General features: G+C 39.0%; 1 protein-coding gene across 2 annotated transcripts in view; it reads left to right on the top strand.

Annotated features, from left to right (window-relative positions):
• Nucleotides 1-2,326: 2,326 nt before the first annotated feature.
• yeats2 (YEATS domain containing 2) overlaps nt 2,327-15,700 on the top strand; it is a 28,771-nt gene continuing 15,397 nt past the window's right edge. For both annotated transcript variants that reach the window (XM_030160057.1, XM_030160056.1), the window contains exons 1-14: nt 2,327-2,479; nt 2,930-3,035; nt 3,152-3,249; nt 3,417-3,509; nt 3,603-3,836; nt 3,932-4,050; nt 7,038-7,199; nt 8,470-8,581; nt 9,161-9,205; nt 9,295-9,463; nt 9,914-10,156; nt 10,874-11,038; nt 12,077-12,168; nt 14,681-14,866. In XM_030160057.1, the coding sequence (XP_030015917.1) occupies nt 2,936-3,035; nt 3,152-3,249; nt 3,417-3,509; nt 3,603-3,836; nt 3,932-4,050; nt 7,038-7,199; nt 8,470-8,581; nt 9,161-9,205; nt 9,295-9,463; nt 9,914-10,156; nt 10,874-11,038; nt 12,077-12,168; nt 14,681-14,866 (1,818 nt within the window). In that variant the 5' untranslated portion in view covers nt 2,327-2,479; nt 2,930-2,935. The remainder of the gene's footprint in view (nt 2,480-2,929; nt 3,036-3,151; nt 3,250-3,416; nt 3,510-3,602; nt 3,837-3,931; nt 4,051-7,037; nt 7,200-8,469; nt 8,582-9,160; nt 9,206-9,294; nt 9,464-9,913; nt 10,157-10,873; nt 11,039-12,076; nt 12,169-14,680; nt 14,867-15,700) is intronic.

The following is a 15,700-nucleotide window of genomic DNA, read 5'->3' as shown; positions in this document are numbered from 1 at the left end:
ACATAATTTAATTTAACGCCTCACCCACACTCATCCATATGAATGCCGCAGACTGCCATTAACTTATGAGGATGCCAACAGTGTGGCACAGTGGTAGACCTAATTTCATCATTTTAAAAAATTGAAAAGGCTTGTCAAAGTTTGGATGACCTAGCACTTTTTAGTTTCATTTTAAAATGATATAGGCCTGTATTCACTTAAATGTAAAAACAAAGCACATTACACTAAACATTGCATGAATGAAAATGCGGATGTACTTCACAATGGTCTAAGACAGGCTTTTACATCATGGGTAGATGTGAAGGAAGGAAAAAGACAATGTGCCCTTGTCTGACTGCAGAATTAAATACCATATGCTCTGCATCCATTAAAGAATGAGTGAAATATGAGATTGGTTAAGCAGCCTGAAATTAAATTATAATGGTATGTTTAGAAACTGGTGGTGTATGGAGTTCCTTTATGATTCAATCACTCCTGGACATCAATTAGGCCTACTGCATAGTTAAAATCCTGATGAACAGGTTCAAATGTGTTGCTGCACAACTGACACTCATCGTCAATCATCATCATCATCATCATCATCACTGATGTGATTTTGGATAAAAATCATGAACGGGGCACGTGCCCTACTCTTTAACAAGCAGGTTATCATGACTGATGGCATCACTTAAGAGGACATCCATTTCCTTGTGCAAGGACTTCCAGTGAATCATCTATAAAAACTTCTCAAGGAATGAACACACCAGTAATGTCAATGTAACAAGAGATGCAGTACTCTTCTTGACATGCTATTGTTCTAGGTTCACTTGAACAGGAATTTGATAGTGATCTGATATCATTTTCATTCCCATTCCTTTCCATTGAATCCTAAAAAGAAACAACCTCTGCAAGAGGCTGCTGGTGACCTTTTACCGCTCTGCTGTTGAAAATATTTTAACATACTATATCACGGCAAGGTATGCAGGCTGCTCTGTCGCAGACAAAACAGCACTACAGAGGATTGTAAGATCTGCAGAAAAAATCATTGGCTGCCCTCTTCCCTCACTTCAGGACATTGCAAACTCCTATTACTACACAAGAGCCAGGAACTTCAGCACAGACACTTCCCACCCTGGTCTTCACCTTTTCACTCTTCTGCCTTCAGGGAGGCGATACAGATCACTCAGATCACGTACCACCAGACTCATTAACAGTTTTTCTCCAAAAGCCATCTACTCTCTGAACCACAAACATACACCATAGTTACCAGCACGCTAAAATCCAAGCCAGGGGACTTTTATACAGATGCACTTTTTTATATAGTTGCACTTTTATATAGAAGTATTTTAATACTGATGTGTTTGGTGTGTTTGTTGTGCTTGTTGAATGTATTTATGAGTGGAAAGAATGTAGTATGAATGTTATTTGTGGTTTTTTATGTGGGGGGCATGTGCAATTTCGCTGTATTTATTTTGCAATGAAAATAAAGCCTCTATTCTATTCTGTTCTATTCTATTCTATCCTATTCTGAACAAAACTTCACAATAATAGTTTTTGTTCAGAGTTCTTTTTTTTAAATTTTTTTAACCTTTATTGAAACGACACCAAGTGACAGAGAGATTTAAGTACAGTATTATACAATATTTACAATACATCATCATAATGTGTGTGTGTGTGTGTGTGGGGGGGGGGGGGTAACATATATGGCATGTAATATACAAAAGAAACAAACATATGTCAGTCAGTAAGAAAAATTGGAGTCCTGTCCTGGTTGTGTAAATGTTCTGTGTGTGGTGGAGTGTGTACGATGTGTATGTGGTGTAACTGTTGTGATTTGGACTTCTCAAGAAAAATGGAAGAGAACAGAAAAAAAAAAAAAACATATTTGAACAGGTTAAAATATGTTGCTGCACAACTGATACTCATCATCATCATCACTCATGTGATTTTGGATTAAAAAAAAAAAAAAAACATGAATGAGGCACGTGCCCTAATCTTTAACGAGCAGGCTATCACTACTGATGGCATCACTTAAGAGGAAATCCATTTCCATGTGCAAGGACTTCCAGTGAATCATAAAAAACTTCTCAAGGAATGAACACACCAGTGATGACAGTGTAACAGATGCAGTGCTACTCTTGACATGTTACTATTCTAGGTTTACTTGCACAGGAATTTGATAGTAATCTGATATTATATTCATTCCCGTTCCTTTCCACTGAACAAAACTTCACAATAATAGTTTTTGTTCAGAGTTCTTAGATCCAGTCTGTGGTTCAAAACGGTTTGTGTGTTTTGTACAATAGTGGGCCCTGGTGGTTGCTTCACTGAAATGCTCGGCTAACTCTGAGATGTTTAGCTAGCTTGCATGTCTCGATCCAGATTTAGCAATTAACACGCGTCTTAAAGAAGAATATATCATAACGCAGCGGAGATGCTGACATTGAATTAAAAGACGCGCCTTACAAAGTAACATTGCTCTAGAACATAGTGCCCACCAGTAAGTAATTTTGCACCTCAAAATAGATTAAATCGGTATCTGAAATACAGGCTAACGAGAGCTAGCTTAGCAAACTATGATAGCGGTTGCTAATGTTGTAGAGCTGCCTCTTGCGCGACGGATTTCTCTATCACAGCTCGTAACATTACAATACGACAGGGTGATATCAAATACTGTAATGTGATTGACCTTAAAAGGAGCGGTTGCATTTCTTTCATTTCGTGCCACTTGTATTTCCCACTGCCAACAGGCTATGTTAAAGGCTGTAAGCAAGAGTTCGCTCTGCTAGTCCGTACTAGCATAACTAGCCAGCTGCTCCGTTAGCATACTATGGACTTTAGCTGCTGCTCTGTTAGCCGGCTAATTCGCTGCTAAGTGTCCTGACAACTAGCCATAGGGGCATAGATATGAATGATATGTAGTATTCCTCATATACATATTTCCCCACAGGCAGCCATGTCAGGAATTAAGCGGAAAATTGAGGGCAATGATCCTGACTATGACGATATATCACTGGTCCATAACAGTAAGAGAAACAAAGCAGCCGAGCATAATGGTAAGATCATATGTTTTTAACCCTGACCCAGTCCACCTCTTTTGCATGTTGTTAGTCAATAACTGCCTGTACTCATTCATTCAGCTCTTCACTTTATCTTGTTTACCCTCTAACAGCCCGAGAAGCAACAGTACAGAAGATTGAAGCCATCATCAGAGAGCAATTTTCTTTAGAGATGAAGAACAAAGAGCACGAAATAGATGTGATCAGCCAGGTATCTGGATCACTCTTGATAATGAAATATAATTAAATTAATGTGCATTTACAAGTCTCCTTTTTATAATTTAATTTGTATACTGCTCTCTATGTTTGTAATGCAGAAAACACAGAACTTGCAATGAAAAACAGAGCACTTACATGTATACTTTCTCTGTTTTGCAGCGACTCAATGAAGCAAGGAGAATGATGGACAAGTTGAGGGCGTGCATAGTGGCCAATTACTATGCCAACATTGGGGTGACCAAGCACCCAGAGGTTAATTTGAACGTTCTTGTGTTACGCATTTATTGACATGGTTATGTAAATATGGTATGGTAACATCTAGTATTTTCTCCACCTATGTCCTAGGTGTCCACAAAGAGTGACCCTGCAGTGCTGAACCACCCAGCCATCAGGCGGTTTCTGGAGTCTCCATCCAGGTCTTCTTCCCCGCTCAACCAGGGTTCAGAGACACCATCTCTGGCCCACTCAGAGTCAGAGTCCCTCTCACAACAAGGAGATGTAGGTGACAGGGATGGAGAGGGAATGTGGAGAGATGATAACAGCAGGCAAGAACGCAGACCAGGTCGCAACACAGGCAAGGTGAGTGGAGCTGATGTAGATGAAGGTGGGTTATTGACTATTTGCAACAAATCAAAGTTGGTACTAATATTAGTTATGAATTGTATTTGTGACAGGATACATTTGGTGTACCGTCATCTGTTGGAGCAGAACAGAGGGTGACCTATCATACCACGGGAGATGAAGCATCTAGACTCTATGCAAAGAAGACAATCGTGGTGGGGAATGTGTCAAAGTAAGTGGGCTCACAAAACAGAAGGATAAAAAAAATGCACTCAAAGCAAGCCTTGAGTAAGGTATACACGTTCTTGAAGTATTCCATTCTCAGTTTATCTTCACAGAGGAAATCAGGATGGTTATTCATGATCTCTTGATCTTATTTACCCAGTTAAACAGTATTTCTGTGTTGGGCATCTCATACAAGTCTAGATCAGTTCATTCAGTTCAACTACTATAATCAGCAGTCTTCTAAGTAGTTAGATGTATTGTTTTTTAGTTACTGCCCTTCTGATTAATTCACAGCTAATATACTTTTATCAGTTTTTCACTTTTTTTTAGTGTTTATTGCCTTATTCAGACCTGACAAGATGGAGTTAGAATTTGTCTCCACATGCAACTCAAGAAATCACTCATATTCAGAGCTCACTTTCCAAATCTGTGTGGCAATAAACATGTTCGAGTAATAACCTTAAATGCAATTCAAATGAAAAATCTAATTTCCTTGCAGGCATTGTGCATGAAGTATAGGCTGTCAAGTTTAATGGATTGGATTTATTGTGTTTCCGCAAAAAGGTTATAGGCAGATTTGTGTTTTGGTTTTTTTCTTACTCAGCATATGAGTTGATCAGTCTATTTTTGACAGGGTTCCCGCAGGGTCTTTAAAAGTCTTAAAAGTCTTGAATTTACAGATCTGCATTTAATACCTTAAAAAAGTATCTAAAAGGTATTAAATTTGATATGGAAAGTCTTAAGTTATGTTACCATAAACTGACTTAAATGTGTTTAAATGTGCCTGTTAAATGTCCAAGCTGCAAAGACAGTAACGTTAGTTGATTCAGTTCCAACCCGACAATTTATATTGAAATCGGGAACCAGTTAAAGCACTGTAAAGCACTTTGAATTACCTTGTGTATGAATGGTGCTATACAAATAAATTTGCCTTGCCTTGCCAATTATCGCTAACTTTCCAGCCCCCTGTAAGAAATTACTCAGAATGGTGGGAATCATGGTGTGGAGTAAATAAATACATTTTCCTTAATTCTAGGAGGCATGAATTTTTACCAGTATTGCTGTGAAATAGGCATTAAATTCTGTTCTAAGTCATCTTAAAGAGTCTTAAAATGAACTTGTAGAAACCTGTAGGAACCCTGTTTTGAGCACTCGCTTTGTTTTTACTGACTCTCCATGATATATGCTTCAGTGATGTTTGGATTTGCATGTGTTGAACAAAATGGATCAACATTTCAAGTGGATTAAGTGCATATTCCATATCCTCACTTGTAGAGAAAAAATGGTAGAACAGAGAACATCAACTGACCAAATGTAGCCTAGGACAAATTTGCCTTTGCTAAATCAACGATCACTTCTGAATGTTGTTTGAGTGATTGGATCTCAGTGCATCTTGGGGGCATTTATACCTGACATTAAAGCTGCCAGTTGTGACAAGATCTTGAACAACACATCTTAATATCTAGTCTGAACAGGGCCTTTCACACATAGACCCTCAGTTGAGTTTGTCTTGTTTTTGCAATACTATACAGTGAAGAGCTGCTACAAGTTCAGTCTTGATACAGATTGCTTCAGTTTTTACCCAATTTACTATCCCCGAGGCCTCAGTTGATTTGGGTAGCTGACAGTTCTGTGAGACTACAAAACATGTTAAATTTATGATGTTTTTGGTGCAGTTTGAAATATCTAAAACCCCTTTGACACTTAGATTAAACTCTGCACATTGTCAGGGCTATGTGGGGGGTGATAGTATATGTGAGTACACGTATGTGAACGTTGTCCAAAGATGTTGACACAGACACAAAATACAAACTATCCCTTGTATTTTAATGGCTTATAACATGGAAATGGTTAGAGATGTCAATATAGTTACTATTGAGCACTGATAGGATGTCATATATGGACATTCATTTAATTTGTTGAGTTATCCTCCAGTGAAAATACCACCCACTTTTATTGGGAGATTGACTACAGGACTCACAAATTCAACTTGTTTTTGATTTGTTATAGAACATGCCGGTGAGCTACAGGGCCATTGTTCCTATTCTATGTTTTATGTGATGTAGCTTGTGTATCAGCTGTAGCACAGTGTAAATTCTGTGACTTGACTCTTCTAGACTGTTTATTTTTATTTTCTCATACCAGAGTGAGTCCATTTTCTGTGGTTTCTACTACCATCATGCTATGTCAAAGAATTTGTTGCTCAACTCCAGATACCTTTGAAGGCTTATTGAAGTGCGCAATAATTACATATACATTATACTTCACAAAAGTGGGAGTAAACAAAATCACAAGGGTAGCTAGATAAATGTTGTCTTATAAAAATAAGCAACTGGAGAGATGATAAGATCAGGGAACTGCTGTCTGTGAGGGGAAGAAAAATTCAGCAGATCACAAGCATAATCTGTCAGTCAAACTGAGGCACTATTTATCACCAAAACAAGTTTTGTGAAACAGTTCATGTCAGTATCATGATGTCTCTATTCGTTGCTTATTATCATCCCTTGCATGAATTGCCCAGATAATGTTTAGGTGTTGTGCACATGATTCACATGGATAGTGTTCTGTCCTTTGCGACACATTTGAAAGGTAACTCTAGGCTTACTCTGGAGTGTGTTCTTCAGAAATTCCCTGGAGTTCATGTTTGAAAGGGGCTTAAGAGGGCTTAGTTGTTATTTCCCTTGAAATACAATGCATTGTAGAGCGTTAATAAAAGACAAGTAGGATTAGATGTGTCCAAGCTGACCTAGACTACCCATTATGGCTTTTGATTTCCACCACAGGTTGATTGAAATGCTTGTACTTATTAATCTGCATATTTGTAAATTCAAGTGTCCCCCTACATTCTCATCCTTTCCACTTAAATGAAACCGTAAGTCAAATATAAAAATAAGCTACCAGTACCTTCAAATCTTGCTGTTTTTCAAACCTGGTTTTGGTATCCAGTGTTGCATTTAAAAAGCTCTTTTTCATGTGTTGACTCACTTGTTTCAGGTATATTCCCCCAGATAAACGGGAAGAGAATGACCAGTCAACCCATAAGTGGATGGTTTATGTCAGAGGATCCAGGAGGGAGCCAAGTATTGACCACTTTGTAAAGAAAGTCTGGTTCTTTTTGCATCCCAGCTACAAGCCCAATGACCTTGTAGAAGTCAGGTATGTTTTTCTGAAATTAAAAAATAAAGTGTTTGTAGGCACAGTCCTGCTCTTCTTGTAAAATATTACTTGGGTGCTGCTTTATGTGGTTACCTCAGAAATCAGAGAAACAAATTGGCATCAGCAGTATTTGATCTCATAGTGTTGTGTTGCCCATAGACACAATGTTTACTTCTAACCTCCGATTATTATTCTGTCAGTAGTTTTCCCCACCCTTTTTCCATGCATGACTTGTCAAACCAAAGGAGGTCGGGAAGTTCTTTTGGATAAGAGCACCTTGATGTATGAGAAACAGACGTGCTGGCTAGTACAAAGCCGTCTTCTTGCATTCATATCGTCTAATGCATACAGTCTCTTGGCAGTAAACACACTGCTCGAAAAATCCTTCTTTAAAAACCTTGTGGTGCCACCTTGTGGATATATTAGGATACAGTTCCCAAGCAATAAGAGTTGAAAAACATATTTGTGTCCTTGATCAATATTTAATCAGTTAAACTTGCCAGTGGCAAGTAGGTAGGGAAGTCTATATTCATTATGCACACACAATCATTAGGTGGGGTCTGTGACATTTCAGTGCATAATGAGTCAGAGTACAAATCAACATTAGCATGACTAATAGTGGGCACACCTACATGTGTCTTCAATGACTTGCCTTCGCCCAAAGCACTTGTCCATTTGGAAATTGTCAAAAGAATGAACAGAACTTTTGTAGCCTCAAGGCTCTGTGGTTAAGAAGTTTGACTTTAGACTTTATACCCCAAAAGTGGCAAAAGATTTGACTTTGACCTAGCTTTGAATAAGTGATCACTTTAAACAGTCAGCAATGCATATCCTGAGCTGTAGCCCCCTGGCTGTTTCAGCTGACAAGGCGCTCACTTGGCATAGCAGCTACACATGAGCATGGTCTGACCGACTTAAGTCTTCATTCCCAGTAAACCCTACACAGGCCCTGCTGACTCTGCACGGTCAGAATGTAAATGTAAAACTGAATAGACCTAACACTTGCACATACACATGGTATTCTAAAAGTAGGCAGTTAGGTCACTGTTTGTTATGTGGGATACAAACGTCAGGCTTCAAAGGAGAAGATGAGAGAGAAAGCTTAAAGCCATTGATTTTAACAGATTAACTCAGACTGAGTCAGAAACCATGGTGAGGGCTTAGCTGGTATATTTACAAAGTCATTGTGATGTGTCTTCTGTAGAGTTTTTTCCTTTGAGATTTGTATTTTAATGAGGTTACGTGAGTCGTTTTGAATGTCTGTTTTCAGTGAGCCTCCCTTTCATTTAACTCGTCGTGGTTGGGGTGAATTTCCTGTGAGGATCCAGATCCACTTCAAAGACCTTCGCAACAAACGTATTGACATCATTCATCAGTTAAAGGTCAGAGGAAGTCACAGACCACACCATCATTCCTCTATCACCATCACTGCACTCTTCCTCTTCAGACCGAGACAGTATTTTTCCACACATAGTTTTAACTAAGCCTCTCAAAAACATCTTAATGTGTTTGAGGAGTTTTGTTTTTGTAATGACTGCGGTTCTGCCACTGGTAATGCTGCAGACAGATAGGGTTTGCTTGAGTTGGACTGAGCACTGTGGGCTCAGAAAGACTTGGACCAATTTTTAGTGAGAGAGATCACAGTATCATTAAGTTGAGCAATACTGGTAAAAGATTGTAGGATAATAAAGGACAATAGTAAATAATTATGTGTCTTATGACAAGAAACCACATGTTTAAGTTGAGGCACACCGCCTTCATTAAAAGCTACTTTGTTAGGGTTAAACTATGCAATACAGATAAAATGGAAATCCTTAGGGGGGGTTGTAATGACTTGATTGAAGCATCATTATGATTTAGTAGTTGACGTGGACAACCATCAAAGTATAACTCGCTATGTCTGTTCATTGTGTCTGCCTTGTACAAATTTTTATATAAAGCTGTATTATTTCTTTCAACAGCTGGACAGAACATACACTGGACTGCAGACGCTGGGGGCAGAAACAGTATGTTTTAAATGATGTCTTTATTTTTTTTTTTAATTTTCTGATTATTCTCAGAGCTTTACTCTGACAACGAGCTGTGTTTGTTCCAGGTCGTCGATGTGGAGCTTCACAGGAACTCTCTTGGGGATGATTATATCCCTCAGCCATGCTCATCCAAAGTGGCCCACAGAGTGTCCAGCCCCACATCAAGCACCTCACTGGCCCACACTCACGGACACTCCACTTCCCCCATTTCACATGATTCAACTGGCGACAAAGGTACACACATTTTTGTCTTCTCAAATATGTTTGGGAATTAGAGCATGCTGACTGTTTGTAGGAGTTTATTCTCCTGTTTCCCAGTTTTTTACACTTTTTCTGCTAGTAGACACTGCACCAGATATTAACAATGATTGGATAATAAATTGGATGCTTCGTAGCATATTGCACGCATCATAATGTCACAAAACTGTTTGTTAAGAGAATAATTAAATAACTTCTTGGTTTTTATGTTTTACCTGATGTATCTTGTGTATCAGCTATAGCATATGTAAATTCTGTGACTCAACTCTTCTAAACTGTTTATTTTCTTTTCTCATACCAGAGTGAGTCCATTTTCAGTGGTTTCTACTACTATCATGCTATGTCAAAGAATGTATTATGTTAACTCCAGATACCTTTGAAGGGGAATAGCCAAGAAATACAGTATATGATCTCATCTATTTCCAGGTCTTATCCAAGGAGAGACAGGGAGGTCTGCAGGGGGTCATAACTCAGGCCTCGCCACTGGGGAACGCACTCCAACCCGACCCAAAGCCAGTGAAAGAATCACTCTGGGTTCCCATGGCAACTCTGCTTTCCAGCCTATCACATCAAGCTGTAAGATTGTCCCCCAAGGGCAGCCACCTAGTCCTGCAGAATCTCCTGGAAAATTATTCCAACCAATCACAATGAGCTGTAAAATTGTATCAGGTTAGTGTCTCCACCCAGTGGTCATTTTAAAGTCAGTTTCACTTTTGCACTTTGGAGAAACTTTAACCAACTTCTATAAGTCTAAAGGGTTTTCTCATAACGCGCTGTGGTTGTAGGAGATGTTTGATTTATTTGGTGTTTAGTAGCATTTTCATACCTATAGATTCTTTGTTGTAGTTTGTGAATACAGGTTGCTTCTCCTCAGTTGGATATCTTTACACACACAAAGAAAAATCCAAGTGAACCAAAGTGTGGAAGCAACACTATAAATGTATGAAGATGTTCTGTGCTCTGGATTAGTGCATAAGAGAAACATCTCTGCTCTGCTGCATTTCAAAATGCAAAGCACACACTGTACTCAAATTTTTGGAGTTTACCTTATAGTTGGGTCAGATTTTGTTCTCACCAGAAATGAACTGCTGCAGTTTTTATTTAGGGCTATATTGAGTCGTCCTTTCAAGGGTCTCTATACAGTTGTTTTGTTCTTCACAAGCACCAATACCGTATTCAAACAAATTGCACCATGGAGCAAAATGAACCCAAGTCTGATTTAACTGGGCTTCAAAGTCCACATGTGAAAACACCTTTACAGAAGTAAAAGTAGCCCAGTCCATAAGGCTGTATCTGGGCTCAATAATCTTCAGTGTATTTCCTTGTTCTTCCTGATCCTCCGTCTTCATTTAAAGATAATTCTCTTCTAATGTATTTCTTTTGCAGGGTCTCCGATCTCCACCCCAAGCCACTCCCCGCTACCTCGCACGCCTACCACCTCCACCCCTGTCAGCAAGCAGAGCTCTTCATCAGTTATCAACAACCCTTATATTATTGTGGACAAGCCAGGCCAAGTGATCGGCATGGCTTCTTCATCCGCTGCCTTCACAGGTACACATTCCCTACTCAGTGTCAAAGTGAAGCTTGAAATTGGAATTGGACCTGCAGAAAAATTGCAAAGTAGCATCTGATTTGCCCACATAGAATATAAAAATGGCTGTGAAGGAGATACTGTTCTGCTGAAATGATGATGAACAATACTTCCTAAAACCCTCTTTTTTCTCTTTAGACCACCTGGTTGTTTTTCAGTTTGGCCTGTTTTGCCCTGTTGTACTTTCCATCGAGCAGTTTTGTGCGCAGCCTCCCTTTTCTTCTGTTTTTGATTTCACTCTCTCTTTCCCATGTCCCTTGGCATCTTGTTTGTCCCTGTTTTGCACGCAAACAGTATGACGTGTGGTGAGCCAACAGCATGGTCATTGAATGAAAGGTTGCCATGGTGACTGAGCTGCTGTGTTTCATGGCCAGATTAAGAGGATGGTAAACTCAACAAGACCCCACACTCGCAGGTTTTACGTGGGTTGCTGTATGTGTGTTCATGCACAAACAGGGTCTGCAATAAATGTAATGTTCTGTAAAGATGATTTTTCACTTCTGGATCGAGCATGCATGCGTTTTTATGTGGCAGAAACCACTCCAAGGAACAAAGCCATCTCGTGGTATCTGGTTTGTTGTGTTTGCTTCTTGTATATACTGTGTAGTGTTGTCTTCCACTTTGAAGCTTTCTCTCTGAGATTGCTCACTAACTCAGCCACTCAGCTACTCCTACAGATCCTCCCCAAGTGCACAGCTCAACAGGAACAAGGAGTGAGGTTGGAGTGCTATTAAGCTATGTTTTATCAAGCTGGATGAGGTTGATGTGGGTGATATAGCTGATTCACCAATTTTTTTGATGCAATAGGTTGGGAGGTAAACTACAACGTCTCTGAGTAATGCAGGGAAGTCAAAGTTGCAGCATTTTCGCTTAATATATCTCACACTACAGTGACCTCGATGTTTTTGACATAAATGGGAGATGCTGCTCTGAACCATCACTAATGAGGTCATCTTCTTCATGACCTGTTGTGTGTTTGTGTGTAAATTACCTCACAGGAAGTCCCTCAGCCAAACAGTCTGCAGCCCAAGGCACTCGTTCTCCAGCCCCTAAAGTTCACACTGGCACATTCCTTTCTTCAGGGGTAAAGGTGAGAAAGTCTTGATTGTTAACATAGATTCTTGTGAACTACATGTTTTCATGCTTATAAATCCTAAATTCTTTGTCTGCATTTATATATGACCTAAAACAGTCAGACCTAGATAAACCCAAAAAAACAAACAAGACAAAACTTTGATTCATTTATTATCTAGTCTTCAATATTTGTTTGTAGCAAAAGCACATTAATCTCTAAGTTCATCAGAAGTGCATTAGTGGTGTATGGGTCAAGTTCTAACCCATGAATAGGCTCAGGTAAACAGATAACTGAAACACTGTAATAGACTAAGCTGTGATTTCTAGTCCACCTTCCTTTTCCTTTTTCAGTCTCTTTCCCTTTCTGACACACATCCAAACTGGAGGGTGTAGATCCTCTTATGCCCTGACTGTCAATAATCTGCATTACCAAACTATAAAGCATTATGTGAGCCTTCTGCCCAACAGCTTTAGCAAGCCCATTCAAGCTCTATCAAATCAGCCCTTGAAGTCAGTGGTCAGGTAGAACAAGGTGCCACTTGCTGTGGAGTCTAAACTTGTGGATGGGTTTGTGGTGTAGCAGTGGGGATAATAAACTGGCTGTCTATGCATGTTGTGAAATAGCAGACAATCAACTCTCACAGATCTGTGATAGAGCAAAACAAGCTAGACTCAGTCAGTTTATCAGTTAAGTGCTGATATATGGAATCACAATTGATATGGATTAGTTTTCTATGCTGCTTCTATTTCTTTGATATGTAAGTACAGACTAAAGTTGGCAGGTTGTGTGTTGAGGGTGTATAATTGATTAACGTGTTTTTGTGGTTTTGGGAGAAGTAAATTGGCTCATATATTGTGTCTGGTGGGATCACTAAAGGGGAAATCAGAATTAGTCATTTAAGTAAGAGGGGAAATGATCAGATGTGAGTCTTGGAGACTTTACCTTATGTACAAAAGAGACAACAAGATTATGGAAATGTGTCATCACTCAAACAAGATCACTGAAGACTTAGAAAAAGAGATTTTGATGCTCACCCGGCCAGAGAGGGATCAGAAGAATTTGAAGAAACAGAAGAAATAGTTGGATGATTTCATTGTCAGGCAGATAGTATACGTATGAAAAAGATTAAACACCAGTGAGTGACTTCCTGTACTTGTCCAGGAAGTCACAATGAACAGCAGGTTAACATGTACAAAAGTACAGTTCTCTTTTGCCGTGACTGTTAATCTTCATAAGTTCACACACTGAACAACAACAGGGTACATAGCAGAGTTGCAAGGTGTATACAACCACTCTACACCATGAGTGTTGCTCCTTGACTACAGTTTACTAAATTCCATGTGGATAAACTGAATGCTACACTAGGAGAATGTTCTGTGGACAGAGGAGACCAAAGTCAAACTTTTCTTGATTATGTGAGAAGTATTATGTTTATGTTTTTGGCAGAGACCATACACTGCAGTCAATCTTAAGAACCTAATCCTGACGGTTAAACCTGTTGCTTTAACGCCTCTGTGATCTGAAGTGCAACATAAAGTGTACAAAAGAAATGGTTAAAGCAGAATAAATGTGATATTTTTGAATTTGTCAAAATTCTAAACTTAATCTTGTAGAGATGCTATGTAAGAACTTGAACAAGGAACTTATTGCGAGGAAGCTGACCATCATCTCAGAGTTAAAAAAAAAAAAAAAAAAAAAAAGAGGGGGTCACAGCTGTTGCTGAAGGCAAAACTTCACATGCGTTTACCATAGTTTTGGAACTGAATTTTATGTATTTTTAAGAATTGCCTCATCTTCAAATCTAATCATGTTTTAAGTTTTATTTATTCAGAAAAAGAGGAAATCTTAAAGGCTTAACAACCTTTTAACCACTACAGAAATACCAAGACAGTCTTTCTCTGTAGCATCTGTATCTTTAACAAAGCACTGTGGTATTAATAGTAGGCCAGGGTGCTATCTTCAGTAGATGTGAGTTCCTTGGCAAGCTGTTTAAATGGGACATCACTCTGGTGATGAGAGGTGGGAGGGGAGCTTTGCACAGAGAAATACATGATTCAGTTTCACTCTCATGCACACAGTGTCAATACACTGTTGTAAAATCCTCCCACTGCAACATGCTCATCATCTCATCACTTTCCATAAAGACTGAAACATGATTTCACTTGACGTTTCTGTTTTATCCCTGTGATATTCTTACTGGTGCTGGATTTTTCCCTGTGGCAGTACTAGTACCAAGGCCAGGGCAGATGGGGGTAGATGAGAATATAAAAAAACATCTGTGATTAATAAATGATGGCATTGGCTTTTAGAAATCTGTTTTAAGGTTAAAATTTATCCTTTCACTGCATCACTGTCCGCAACCAGTTGAAGAAGAAGAAAGGGATTAACTAAAATTTGTCAGACTAATCATGAATTTATATATTGTGATTGTAAGGTACACAGTAAATGTATAAAAACTCAGATATCTACAACCTGTTGTTAGATTAAGGCCCCATTTACAGTCTTGGTCTCCATGTTCACTGTGCAGGTTATTATCAAGCAAGAGCCAGGGGAAGTTTCAACACAGCAGCAGCAGATGGTTTCCACAGTAACCAGCCAGCAGCAACCTGCCGCTCCAGCAGCACACCAGTTTGTCGCAGTGAAGGGAGGTCACATGATCTCCATGTCATCACAGAAACAGGCAGGAGGGGCCACAGGGGCCACAACTAGCAAGGTCAGTCTGTTTTACACTACCTGTAACACAAATGTTATTGGGTAGTTTCAGCAATAATGTAGATTCACAAAGTGGTTTGACAAAGCATTTGTCATAAATCCATATGGGTCATACAGCCTGCACAAAGGTTGAGGTATACTTTGCACTCTCAGTAGAAATAACTAGAAACATTTTTAGATTTACCTGTGACATACATACTGCTATGAGCCAGGTTTCTGAAAAGTTATACAAGGTACACAGTCTTAAATAATATATTGTTTCCTATTCTTTACTGCAGTCCCAAGGGTCACTTCAAACCAAATATTCACAATAATACAAGCTGAAACCTTGCAGCTATATTTAAAGCAAATGTCTGCAACATTCTGAAAACCTGGCATTTTACACAAGAAGACAGGGTCATCATTTCTGTACTACTGTGCTATTGTTTTAACAGTTAGCTTTCAGGCATTTTGTAGATGAATACAATTTATACTAAAATATGAATGAGGACGGGGATAGTGAGTTACTTTATATACCTGTATTTATGGAATTATTTTATTTTATTCTGCTTTATTTTGCGCTTATTATTTCATCTATTATTTTATTCTATTAATGCTGCATACACCGACACCTGGGTAACTGTGTTTCGTTCTGATTGTGTCATGTGGTTGACTGACAATAAAGCTGAGTCTGAGTCTAAATTATGAAAACATAAAAATGAAATTTCTTCCGACTATTCCAGGAGTAATTTTGTTGTTTAGGGGACCTGGTTCACCTCTAACAAGCAAAAAGCACAAAACTACCAACACAGTATTTCACCAGGAGAACAGCTGATAATAATACCACACTTCATGG

Source organism: Sphaeramia orbicularis, chromosome 17 (assembly GCF_902148855.1).
Source record: "Sphaeramia orbicularis chromosome 17, fSphaOr1.1, whole genome shotgun sequence".
Lineage (NCBI taxonomy): Eukaryota > Metazoa > Chordata > Actinopteri > Kurtiformes > Apogonidae > Sphaeramia > Sphaeramia orbicularis.
Note: the sequence above shows the minus strand (reverse complement) of the source record. Positions and strands in the feature narration are given on the sequence as shown.